The following is a 12,375-nucleotide window of genomic DNA, read 5'->3' on the forward strand; positions in this document are numbered from 1 at the left end:
ATGCGGTCCTGCAAACCACCACCCCGTCACTCGCCTGTGTCGGGCGCTCTGCTCTTGGGCGTGGGTCCATTGCCCGTGGACGAGGTGGCGGCGGGCACCCCGTGGCCCTCCTTCAGCGATGAATTCTTGGCAGAGGTCTACGGCAACGCGGGGCTGGATGACGAACTTCCGCTTGGCCTTCTGCCAAGGGATGACCTCTTCAGCGAGGCCAGCCTCGGCTTCAGCGAGGCCAGCCTCGGCTTCAGCGAGGCCAGCCTCGGCTTCAGCGAGGCCGGCCTCGGCTTTAGCGAGGCCAGCCTCGCTCGCCGCAAGGCTAGCCCCGGCGAGGCCAGCCCCAGCTGCAACAGTGACAGCCTCAGCTACAACAGTGGCAGCCTCGACTACAACAGTGACAGCCTCAGCTACAACAGTGGCAGCCTCGACTACAACAGTGACAGCCTCGACTTCCAGGACCTGGCGGGGCTTCGCATAGACATGGACAACGTCACGCAAATCGACCATGCTGCTCAGGACGGACAGACGGCAGAGGCCGCTCAAGACTGGCAGTTAATCGAGGACTGTCTTGCACAGCACATTGGTTCAGAGCACATCGGTTCAAAGCTGCAGGTTGGTTCAAAGCAGCAGGTTGGTGCAAAGCAGCAGGTTGGTTCAGAACCCGTGGGTTCAGAGCATCAGGTTGGCTTGGTGCAGGTCGGCATTTGTCGTGATGAGCAGAGCGAGTGTAAGGCTGGCGCCGGGGTGCGGAGTGGCGGGTTTGATGCTGTGGCGAATGGTGTTCCGGCGCCTGGTTCGGGGTCGGTGACAGTGTTCACTGCAGCGTTTGGCTGTGAGCGTGGGATTGTAATAGCTCGGCCGGAGGAGCGTGGGATGTGGTTAGGTCCGAAGTGGTTGATGTGGGCGTACGACCTGATGAGTAATGACTGGCGTTATTTGGCTCCGTTCGACATGGGTGGCATGTCAGTGTTCGAGTTAGCGAAGCGTGCTGAGGAGTGGGATCATGACAACTTCTCAGCGGCGGCTACTTGCTATCGGTTCGAAGGTAAGGACCGTTGGGACTATGCCCGTTTCATGAAGTGGCTGGGAATGGGACGACCTGTGCTCAGTCGGTTGACTGCCACCGGGACTGCTCGAATAGCCCGACGTAAAGTTCAAGACGCGGTCGATGACATTGTGCGTTGTTGGCCGCGGGAAAATGTTACCACCAAGACATTTCGAGCGCTCTTTAAAAATTGGATCGCCAGCCGACGAGGCCCCTTCCAACCCACACCCGGTGAGGAATGCGTCCACGTCCGAGACCTGGATCGCCTCATACTCAAGAGAGTTGGAGACTTCAAAGTACCCCTAGACCAAATCGGCCAGGCCTTCCGGAGAGAACTTCGAAGAAAACGCTGGCAGCAACAGTGGGCTGAACTGCGTGCTACCAACGAGTCTGCTACCACCGTGGGTGGTGCCACCGCCGTGGGTGATACCACCACCGTGGGTGATACAGTACCGTCTCACTTATTGAATGAGGCGGGACTGAAGTTTGAATTGGTGAAGACCTCGGAAATGGATCTACGGGTCGAGGCGCGCTACCTAGTCTGGGCGTACGACGTCTGGTACTACGGATGGTGGCCGGCAGTGCCGGAAGAGTTGCCGGTATCTGCTGAAGTTTCCGTTTTCGGGCTGGCACGATATGCGTATGAGTTGGAGTCAAAAGGTAGGCGCATTCTCGGCCTGTCCGCCGGTTGCTATACATGTGGTGAGTCAACAAAGGCCGGTTACCATCGCTCGACGGATTGCGAGCGATGTGAAGGTTCCTGGGGTCTGGCAGAGTTCTGGGAATGGTTACGTGTGAGACATTTCGCGCGCATTGTTGAACAACTGACCGGTCCCGTTTCTAATGGTCCCGTTTCTGACCGTCCCGTTTCTAAAGCGAGGAAGCACCCTCGACAGAGACTGTCGGATCGTGAGGAGGAGCTGGCGATGATACACGGAGTCGGGTTCGAGATACCGGACATCGAGGAGACTAAGTTCTCGGTCAGACCCTTCCTATTAAACCTCAAGTCATTCCTACGCGGCGTCACGGATCTCCATGCACGCGTTGCGTCCTGGTGGTCACGACGAGCGGGCATATCCCGTCCGGCCGCTCACGGTCTTACACGACCTGAATTCGAGCGACTCCTTCTCCACCGAATCTCAACTTTGGGAATAAAAGGCCTTACGTCACTGGATGGATCCGAAAGCGTTGAACCAGCGCCCAAGAGAGTCTGTGTCAAACTAGCACCGAAGAGGGCCCATCTGCAACCAGCGTTTGCTTGGCCTGTCACGACCTGGCTACAACTTCCCCAGTCGGGCGTGGTCCCTCGGTCGGGCGTAGTCCCTCGGTCGGGCGTCCCCCAGTTGGGCGTTGTTCGTCTGATCGACTGTGCCCCTGGAGGACCGACACACCGGCCGCTCGACCTGCAGCCGCTCGATCCGCAGCCGCTCGACCTACAGCCACTGGGTCTGCAGGCACTCGGTTTGCAATCCCTCGGTTTGCAACGAATAGAACATGGGTAGTATTTTTTCCTTTGAAATGCGAACGTGTGTGCACCTGCGGCAGCCGTGTGTGCGTGTCAGCCTGTGTGCTGCGTTGCTCGGAGTCGGTCCCGGTCTGTCGGTGGCGGTGCCGGTCGGAGGCGGGAAGCGGCGGTGTTTGGAGACATGCCTAAAGAAGGACGCCGTTCTTCCGCATTCAACGAAGGACGCCGCGCTGGGTGAGTTTTGTTCCCGGTTGGAGACAGCGACTAATCCCGGAGTGCGGCTGGTTCTTGGCTTCCTCCTGGCCTCGGTTGAGTGTGAGCCTGTGTTAGTACATCCGGGTGAGGAGGAAGGTCTGGTGGCGCCGAAGTATTTAGTGTGGGCTTACGACGTATTGCGTTATGGTTGGGAGCACTTGGTGCCTTTTGATTGTCTCGGATCATCTGTATTTGGCTTAGCTCGAAGAGCGGCGGTGTGGAAGACCTGTGGAAAGAGGAATTGGTCACTCGAACCACATTGTTACAACGTGGGTGTGGCCAAGGGAACGGCTGCCCAGTGGGATGTGATGCGGTTTGTCGAGTGGTTGGCCTCAAGACGTAAGGATGATGTTGGTTGTGTGGCGCCTTACCACCCCAATCACTCGCTCCCTAAAGAACGTGTCGCCGAAGCAATCTTTGACCTCTTGCGCGGCTGGCGTCATTTCACCGCCGACGCACCTCTCGCCAGAGTCATTCGAGGCTGGTGGAAGACCCGCAGCACTCTCTTCCAATCCCGCACACCCCTCCCCCATTTCGCCGCCGTCTCGCGCTCCCAATTCGAAGGACTCTTTGTCACACTTCTCGGCAACACACATACACCACCAGAACAAATTCCGGCCGTCATCCGTAAAGCATTCCGCAAAGCACGCATAAACTCCACTCTCGCCGGACTGCAACCGAAACCCGGACTCGAACCGGGGACTTTGGCTTCGGAGCCCGCACTCACGGCCGGTTGCGGTATGGTCCGGTGGTCCGAGGTTGCCCGACGCTGCGTGGGGTCGTCCGGGGTTCTAAGCGAAACGGTTCCGGCGCAGCTTAGGAGTGCTAACGGTGAAAGGTTCGACATAGCGACGACCGAGGAGGCCGCAATTCGGCTGCCGCCGCCTTTACTGGTTTGGTCGTACGACGTACTCTTCAAGGGCTGGTGGATGGCCGTACCGCCACTTCTGCGGTCGCGAAAAGGACAGTTGTCCCTCTTTGGTCTCGCCCACGCTGTGGCCCAGATGAATGGCAGCAACTGGATTCCCTCTGTGGCTGCCGCTTGCTACGCCTGCCGCGAAGGCGGTGTACATTCCACCATCGCTGGCCAGTGCGATCGCTGCGACAGCCCCTGGAGTCCCGATGACTTCTGGAACTGGCTGCAACTCAGACACCTTCTCATCACCCGCAATCCAGCTCCTCCGCAACTGGACGCAGAAAGGTCAACACAAAATTCACGGGAAACCTCAGAGGGTGCATGCCACACACAGAAAGTGACCGGTTCAGAAACAAAAAACACTTTAGCAGCAGTAGAACGGCTCCTCAATGAGATTGGGTTCGAAATGCCCGAGCGAATAAAGGGTCAAGAACGATGGCCCCTACCACTAAGGTACCAAGCCTCCCAGGATTCCTATGCCGCACACTTGCAGAACTGGTGGGCGACCCGTGTCTCAGAACCCCCGTCACGGGAACGCGGACTAACCGCCTGGGAAGGCGAACGCCTAATCCTAATCAACTCACTAGACCCTGAAGCCCTGAGTCCCGAAGATCTGGTCGCCGAAACCCTTGCCTAGATGGCGTTCTCAAGACCAGCCTGTTCGAGGTGCTGTCCGGAGTATGTCCGGCTACCGTGCAGAGGCCAGCACCGGAGCTTCACGAACATTTTCTGTCTTGACCTCCTCGGCAGGGTCACATGTTGTCTACAAATCTACGATTTGCAGGAAGTCAGAAAAAGGGTGTGGTGAGAGTCCGGCCTGTGTCCGTGAGATCACACGAAGTCGAGGTACAGCAAGTCGGCCTATTACTTCGCCGCGTGACCCAGCAGGTGTATGCGGCGCGAGCAGGAGTAGGGCTCGCACCACGTGTGCGGAGGAATGCCAATTTCAATAAGAAAGGATACAAACGGAGCTGAACGGCGGCAGGTGGATGACCCGAACTGATGTGGAATAGGACCGGAGTAGAATAGGACCCGAGTGGACAAGTGCAGCTGGGGTCAAGACAGCTGGGTGTCACCAGGAACAGGATCCAGACACGGGAAAACCGGACTAGGACTTCCATGCGAAAGAAGGAGGAGAGGGCAGAGACGAATTTTGGAATTAAAATTTGGTTTGCAATGCGATGCTACAAGACTTTCAGACGCCCATTAATAACTTTGGGTGAGAGCGCAGTGCTGTTAGGCCTCGGACACGCGCCAGAAGGCCCGTCACCGGTGAAAAGGCCGTGCCGGGAGATGTCTGTGGGTCCCGGAGTATTTGATCGCAACGCCGCCGAGGGTGGGATTGTATTGGATAGTGCTATTGGTGTTCTTGCCGGAAATGACCCACTCGTCATTGGGTCCACATGTTCTGAAGCGGGTCCCTACGTCGAAGGAAGCACTACTGGAATCTTTGGGGACATGCAGTTGGACGTCTCAACAAGTATGCAACCACCTAATCTGCCATCAACAAGTCTGGCATTGCTTCCACAACTGTCGGATAACATTGGAGTGGATTTCGGCGGTTGTCCCGATGATGTTAGATCTGAACCCAAATGTGGAGTTTCGACGACCCCTGATGATAGCACTACCGAAACCGGTTATTCAAATCATATCAATGGGTTTGTAAACAAGGAGGGAAGAGTGGCAAGCTCTTCAGGACTAGTGGTCGACCAAGGGGAGGGGAGTGCAGTAAGTGAAACCCACAACGGATCAACATTTGCCGGATCAACATTTGATCCTGATGTTGAGAGTAATGTATGTCAGGGTTTGCATGAGTCGATTCCTTCGTTCTGCGTTGGGGGTGAGGACGGTACCAGGTTTAAACCGCGGTTCTTGATTTGGGCCTACGATGTGTTACGTAATGGCTGGTGGAGGTTGGTTCCGTTTCCTTTGAGTGACTTATCGGTGTTTGCGTTGGCGAAACGTGCGGCTGCTTGGGCGTCGATGGGTGGTCAGAATGTGACGTTGGAGGCGTTGTGTTATCGTGTTGGTGTTTGCAGACAACACCTTTGGAATCGCTCACAGTTTTTAAGCTGGCTCACCATCCGACGACGACATGAGACGGACTGGCGAAGTGGCTGCGGTGCTCTCGCTGATGACCAAGGAACGGGCACCACCATCGCCGCACACCTTGTCAATGACGCCCTTTATGATCTCCTGCGCGGCTGGTCGCGAGACGACCAATTTATCAACCGCAAACGTCTCCGTCAGTGGTGGCAAAGATCCAGTGGTCGCTTCCAAGCAGACTCGTCCCAGAGCGCGGAAATGCAAGCTCCCCTACCCCAATGGGAGTTCGAGGCGTTTTTCGTGAAACTACTAGGTGATTGGCGCGTGCCCTTAAACGCGGTACCCCGTGAATTTCGCAGAGCACGCCGCAGAAGAAAAGTGCAGACCGCCGCCGTCGCCACCAGCCCGGTTCAGACCGGTCGGGGTGAAACGAACACGTCGCCATCGTTCCTCGTCGCAGTGGACGGAACGAGCTTCCCACTCGCCACCCAGAAGGAGACCGGACTTCGACTCGCCCCACGGTTCCTGGTTTGGGCGTACGACATCATGTACTACGGATGGTGGGGGGCCGTTCCAAAAATAATTGTCCAACGTGTTGCTCAGTCAATTGCACAACCATGGACGGAACCATGGACGAAGTCAGCGATTCAGCCAGCCATTCAGCACGCACTGTCGGTCTTCGGACTCGCCAAGAAGATCTGGCAGTGGAACGACGCGGGAAACCCCCTCACCACTTTGGATATGGGACCCTACGTGTGTGACGAGGGTTACGTGTTCCACTCCGACACTGATCACTGCGAACGGTGCGACCGTCCGTGGAACGTCCACGAGTTCTGGGAGTGGCTCCAGTCGAGACACTTTGCCAGGGTCTGCATCCCACTGACCCAATTGAGCCCGAATGGTTCTGATCAGACTGCTGATCAGACTGCTGATCAGACCATTCATAAAGCGCCTAATGAGTATCTATCGTGGATACGTTCCGACGGAGGTGATCGAGCCAAAATAGTCGAGCTAATAAACGAGATAGGGTTTAACTTCCCCGAAACCGGGAGCCGAGACGAAAGGCGGGTGGTGTCATTTCAGCTGTTCACTCCTTTACAGAAAAAGGGAGAACCTTCATTCAGACAGGAAATGCACAAATGGTGGTTCCGGCAAGCTGAGTGTCTACCAATTTCAAGTAACGGCCTGACCTTATGGGAATGGGAGAGGGTAATGATGATTCGAGCATCGAGCAGTTTGGGATACACCCCAATCTAAGACCAAAACCCGAACCTGAAATGATGTACCTTGCTTGGTTCCGGCGGCAAATTTGAAAATATGCGGTGTTGCAATCCTTGCGGGTCTCCTCTCTTTGATAAGGGAACCGTTCTACTAGGCATAGGCGGTGGGTACGGGACCGTAGGTTCAGACGATGCTTCGCCTGCTAAAAGACTATGTATGAATAGTCATTCGAGTTCCCATTCGGTTATAGTCAGTTCGACCAAACGGGCCGAAGCCAGGCCCCTGGCGAGTCGCCAGCATGTGCAGAGGGTAGTTAATGAACACCAAACCATTGGACAAACCATTGGACAAACCATTGGAGAAACCATTGGAGAAACCATTGGAGAAACCATTGGAGAAACCATTGGAGTAACGATTGGAGCTTCAAACTTGCACACCAAGCTATCGGATGCCGTCCCCAACAGTTCCGGACATGACTCCTCCGAACATTCCAGCTTGGACGTCAGTAGTCGTAATAATAGTCCTCATGGTAATAGCCGTGGAGGTACTTCTGAGAATAGTCCTGGAGGTAGCAAGAGACCCATTTTGATACATCCTGGTGAGGAACAATTAGCAGTGGCGCCAAGGTTCTTGATGTGGGCTTATGATATCCAATATTACGACTGGCCTCACCTAGCTCCTTTTGACATTACCGGATTGTCTGTGTTCGCATTGGCCAAGGTGGCTGAGGCTTGGGTTAAAGCGAAGAAGAAAATCTTCACGTTGGGTGCAAGATGTTATAAGGTCGGTGAGGCAGCCCGCTTTGCTCCCTGGAGCCTGAGTGATTTCGAGATGTGGCTTAAACTGGAGCGTCCTGAAGGTGAGGTGTATGGATTTAATTCAGGGAATAATTGTGATGGTGAGATGTGTGGTGAGATGTGTGGTGAGATGTGTGGTGAGATGTGTGGTATGCGTGTGCGAGTGGGAGCGTTAGGACAGTCGCCACGGTTGGAAGATGCCATTGCGTGGGACAAAGTGGATGTTGCACTTCAAGACGTGATGAATTCATGGCCGACATTGGCTAGAGGCTTCGACATACGCTTTCAGTTTCGAATGGAACGTTGGTGGCGTTCTCGCAGTAGTGTGTATAGAACGCAGCAGGGTCCCCGTGTGTCTGCCACCGAGTTTGAGGCGCTGTTTGTAAAGAAGCTAGCTGACTTGAGAGTGCCATTGGAAGCCGTTCCCAAGGCATTACGTAGAACCTTACGTCAGGAACGGATATGTCGGGCAATTGAGAGCGTAAGAACCAAACAACAGTCCCACATGGGTATCAGCTCCGACGTCGGAACATTCAATTCGTTGTCACCTGTCATGAATGATGCAGTTCCCTCCTGGCTCCTCTCTGTCTCCGGACAACGATTTCTAATAGCTACCGAAGAGGAACGTAAGATGCGAATAGCACCACGATTTCTAGTGTGGTCATACGACGTATTTAACCTGGGTTGGTGGACTGCGGTCCCGGAGAGTATCGCTAATATGAAACATCAGCTTACCGTCTTTGGATTTGCTGCTCGTATATGTGAATGGATAAGGACTCAAGGACCTATAGAGGCTTTAAGCATGGGCTGCTACGCTTGTGGTGAGGGTAGTGTACCCCATGACCGGAACGAGAAATGTGAACGGTGCGATGGCAAATGGAACCCGGATGAGTTCTGGGAGTGGCTACGATCGAGACACTTCTGGAACCTCTTTAATCAGTCGAACAACTATGCAAGATGTTGTGAAAATGTTCAAATGGACTGCGACCTTAGGGATACAGATCTCAGGGATACAGACCTTAGGGATACAGACCTCAGGGATACAGACCTCAGGGATACAGACCTCAGGGATACAGACCTCAGGGATACAGACCTCAGGGATACAGACCTCAGGGATACAGACCTCAGGGATACAGACCTCAGGGATACAGACCTCAGGGATACAGACCTCAGGGATACGGACGGTTCTGATGCGCGTTATCTAAGCCGTTTGGCTAGCATGGTACATGGTGTGGGGTTCGATGTTCCAATTAACGGCAAAGAAGAGAAATGGGACCTGCCCTTCTGGGAAATGGAGGACTGGAAAAAATCGAAACTTGTATCTCGGAATGTTCGGGGATGGTGGCTTGAGCAGACTCGCAGAAAGGAACCTTCAAAACAAGGATTAACACTTTGGGAGTATGAACGTATAGTTTTGTATACCCTTTACGAATCTCAATCAACCACCTGACGAACCCATCGAGCAAGTACAGTGATCAATCACAAGGCTGTGACAGGCATCAAAAAAATAATTCTCATTTAGCGCGTTTTGGAAGTGAAAAAGAAAGTAGATTTTTTCGGGATACATGGTCGACTGGTGGGGGAAGGCTGGTGGGGGGAAGGTTTCATCGCAGGTGTTGTTACTCCAGTCGCCATCGGAGTAAACAGTTTATGGACTAGACGGGCTCGTCCACAAGCGGCTATGAAATGACGGCAAAGTTTGGAAGAGTTTCGGGCTGCGTCTTTTGCTTGGGATCTCTAACGCCTTTCCAGTCCCAGGTTCTTCGATTCGGTTCACCCGTCGGAAGATAGCATTGGGGTATCCATCCGATGACTCTCGTAACCACTCTCTGGATGGTTCTGGGGGATCAGAACCTGCGAGAAGGATCAATGGGATCGGAACGAAAGAAGTAATGTCCGGACGACCAAGGTCTGAACCAGGATCGAGCGTCCGGACCAGGAACGAGCGTCCGGACCAAGAACGTCCGGACCAAGAACGGTGGACACAACCGGAGTCGACACCGTGGCACTCCGATGCTACCCGTTCGCATATGTAATGACTGACCGATCCATTAGGTCCAGGGTGATGAAGTACCGTGGGAAAGTACTGTGGGGAAGGAATATTGATATCGAGAAGTCTGAGCGGCGGGCGAGAAGACTCAGCGGCGGCGGTGTCAGATCGGGTTTGATGTACGGACTGAAAAAGATGCCCTTTCACGCAATCGATGTGTTCAGACGGCCCTCTTTGCGTGAACAAACGTTTTCGACCTACGGCGGACAGATTCGATCGATGAACGACTAGTGGTACACAGAATTGGTCTCTACTTCGTGACGTTGACGATGTCGTGTAGCTGGAAGCGAAATGTATTTCACTCTTTTGAATGAGGCTTGGTGGCATTGACTGAAGGCGAGACGATTTACAGACGATACGATAGACCAGGTGGTTGGTGGTTCATTCCGTTAAAACAAGTGAGTGATGCGCTTCGTGACTTGCTGGTTGGTAGATCTGCTCTGCTCCCGATTAGTGGAAGGGGTAGTTGTAAAGGGGATTTACGAGTGCGACCAAGCCAGGTCGCAGAAAAAATACGAAGGACCCAACGCAGGCCGAATAAGAGCGTGGCAGAATTGATTGGAGGAAAGATGGTTCAATCAGGCATGTCAGCCAGACGGATTTTGTCGATGGGAGTGTGAGCGGTTGCTCCTGCACAAGGTTCTTCGTTCAAGTTAGCAGGTTGGTTCAAACATCGCGTAGGCGAATGCCTGTGATTTGAACTGCAGACCCGGCTTCGTCAAGACGGGGCTACTCGAATTCCAAGTTGGCGGGACTGCACCGACAGAGACCAACGCGAACCAACCGGAGCTTCTAACGTGGCTCGCTTCGCCTGTGGACCCGAGAACTTACGTAAAGAACTTCTCCTAACGTTAGCGGTCTCTTATTTTATATGTTTGGCACACACGTGTTTTACATATTGGGGTCGTGGCTATTGATTGGCGGATAGGAGGACAATGTTCATATCGAAGGTACTTTTGGATCTGCTGGGGCCCCGTGTGAATTATAAATTCGCTGTCGGAAAAGAAGATGCCACCTCTGCCCAGCTTAAGGAAGTCGCCGCCAACGTGCGGACTAGTCACTATTTTGTTGAGCTTGGGAGGCATTGATGCATTCGATTCGCATGTCACCGCCTCGCAGTCGGAATCCATGGAGAGTATCTCCAGACCCGAAGGGGAGTTGTTGGGGAGTCCTATCAGGTTACCGTCAGTTAGCAGCGCTGCAATGGACTTGACGCGCGCTCGCAGCAAACGTCCTGCTCCTAAGTCATCTGCGGTCACTGGCTGCCTGCCGCGAGATGCTTCGACAGAGGATGTCGTAAAGGATGCTTCACCGCCAAAGAGAATGTGCTTGGGGTCTTTTCGGGGCCTTCGCAAACATTTCTTGGACCGGTACCTGAACTGCTCAACTGAGCGAGACGATATCCTCACGGCGGAGGATGTAGCAGGCGCTAGCCCGATGGAGGTGTACAGGGCGGCAGACAACTCCGAATTTAGGAGTATAATGGAACGGAACTCAGTGGGTCAGCACCCGTCTCAGGAGACGGGTCTCAGTGAGAACAGATCCCGTGTTCGCGAAATTGTGCTGTTTCACCCTGAAGAAAAAGAATGGGAGATTCACAGTAGATATTTGGTATGGGCATATGACGTGTTCCATCATGGCTGGCAACATCTAGTACCATTCAAAATAACCGAGTCAATGTCAGTTTTCGGATTGGCCGATGCCGCGTTGAAGTGGGAGGCCGCCCGAGAAGTGAATCCGGTGTTAGAACGTAATTTCATGTTGGAAGCCGGTTCTTATCGCCGGCCTCCTGATGTGCCCGTTATGTGGGGTAGGGTTGTATTTGCTGAGTGGTTGGCACGGACTGAATGTGATCTCATTGACGTTGGATTCAGACAGCAAACACATGAAGGTAGTGAAGGTATTCCGTTAAGTCAAGTAAATGCTGCCCTCGACGACGTCCTGGGGAGCTGGCCTGCAGAGAAGCTTTCGAGCACTCGATTTGCCGCTAACATGGCCTGTTGGTGGAAACGTTGTCGCGAAAAATACAATGGGGGCGTATCATTGCGTGAGTTCCATGGGCTAGTTCTGAAGAAGTTTGGTACCTTACGAGTGCCCTTGGATCAAGTTGCAAAGGCGAGTCGCAGGAATATCCGAAGACAGAAAATACAAGAGAGAGTGGCAGCATTGGCCGGAATAGGCAATAGTGATCCTGGACACACGTCGCTCATCCAAATCATCATGAGTGACTCACCTCCATCACATCTAGTCAATATTTCGGGAAATAAGTTTCAGATTGTCGCGGAGGGAGAGACTGATTTGCGAATTCAATCACGCTACCTGGTTTGGGCATACGACATTCTGAATCATGACTGGCACGGTGGTGTCCTAACCCCTGTATTGTCCCCTGAACTATCCGTTTTCGGATTAGCTCAGAAGGCTTGTGAATGGGAAGCTAATCATGGACCTGTATACACTTCCACGGCGAGCTGCTATAACTGCGGTGAAGGAAATAAGGCCCACCCTTCCTCGGTCACTTGTGAGAGGTGTGAACAGCCGTGGAGTCCAGAAGAGTTTTGGGAATGGCTTCGGTCGAGACACTTCCAG

At 53.7% G+C, this 12,375-nt stretch overlaps 5 protein-coding genes across 5 annotated transcripts; all 5 read left to right on the forward strand.

Annotated features, from left to right (window-relative positions):
* On the forward strand, nucleotides 1–2,541 carry GNI_087570 (hypothetical protein; the record flags this gene model as incomplete). The annotated part of the gene is made up of 1 exon (XM_011132415.1): nucleotides 1–2,541. One exon carries the CDS (start codon nucleotides 1–3, stop codon nucleotides 2,539–2,541), a length of 2,541 nt encoding a protein of 846 aa, XP_011130717.1.
* A 16-nt stretch (nucleotides 2,542–2,557) lies between these two features.
* Nucleotides 2,558–4,312, forward strand: GNI_087580 (putative transmembrane protein; the record flags this gene model as incomplete). The annotated part of the gene is made up of 1 exon (XM_011132416.1): nucleotides 2,558–4,312. The coding sequence occupies one exon, from the start codon at nucleotides 2,558–2,560 to the stop codon at nucleotides 4,310–4,312; it is 1,755 nt and encodes a 584-aa protein (XP_011130718.1).
* A 539-nt stretch (nucleotides 4,313–4,851) lies between these two features.
* GNI_087590 (hypothetical protein) lies at nucleotides 4,852–6,978 on the forward strand (the record flags this gene model as incomplete). Its single annotated transcript, XM_011132417.1, has 1 exon — nucleotides 4,852–6,978. The coding sequence occupies one exon, from the start codon at nucleotides 4,852–4,854 to the stop codon at nucleotides 6,976–6,978; it is 2,127 nt and encodes a 708-aa protein (XP_011130719.1).
* A 60-nt stretch (nucleotides 6,979–7,038) lies between these two features.
* Nucleotides 7,039–9,189, forward strand: GNI_087600 (pentapeptide repeat protein; the record flags this gene model as incomplete). Its single annotated transcript, XM_011132418.1, has 1 exon — nucleotides 7,039–9,189. One exon carries the CDS (start codon nucleotides 7,039–7,041, stop codon nucleotides 9,187–9,189), a length of 2,151 nt encoding a protein of 716 aa, XP_011130720.1.
* A 1,608-nt stretch (nucleotides 9,190–10,797) lies between these two features.
* Nucleotides 10,798–12,375, forward strand: GNI_087610 (hypothetical protein; the record flags this gene model as incomplete). Its single annotated transcript, XM_011132419.1, has 1 exon — nucleotides 10,798–12,375. A coding segment is annotated over one exon (1,578 nt), but the record flags the coding sequence as incomplete, so codon positions are not given.

This window comes from Gregarina niphandrodes (genome assembly GCF_000223845.1).
Source record: "Gregarina niphandrodes unplaced genomic scaffold scaffold00016, whole genome shotgun sequence".
Taxonomy (NCBI): Eukaryota; Apicomplexa; class Conoidasida; order Eugregarinorida; family Gregarinidae; genus Gregarina; species Gregarina niphandrodes.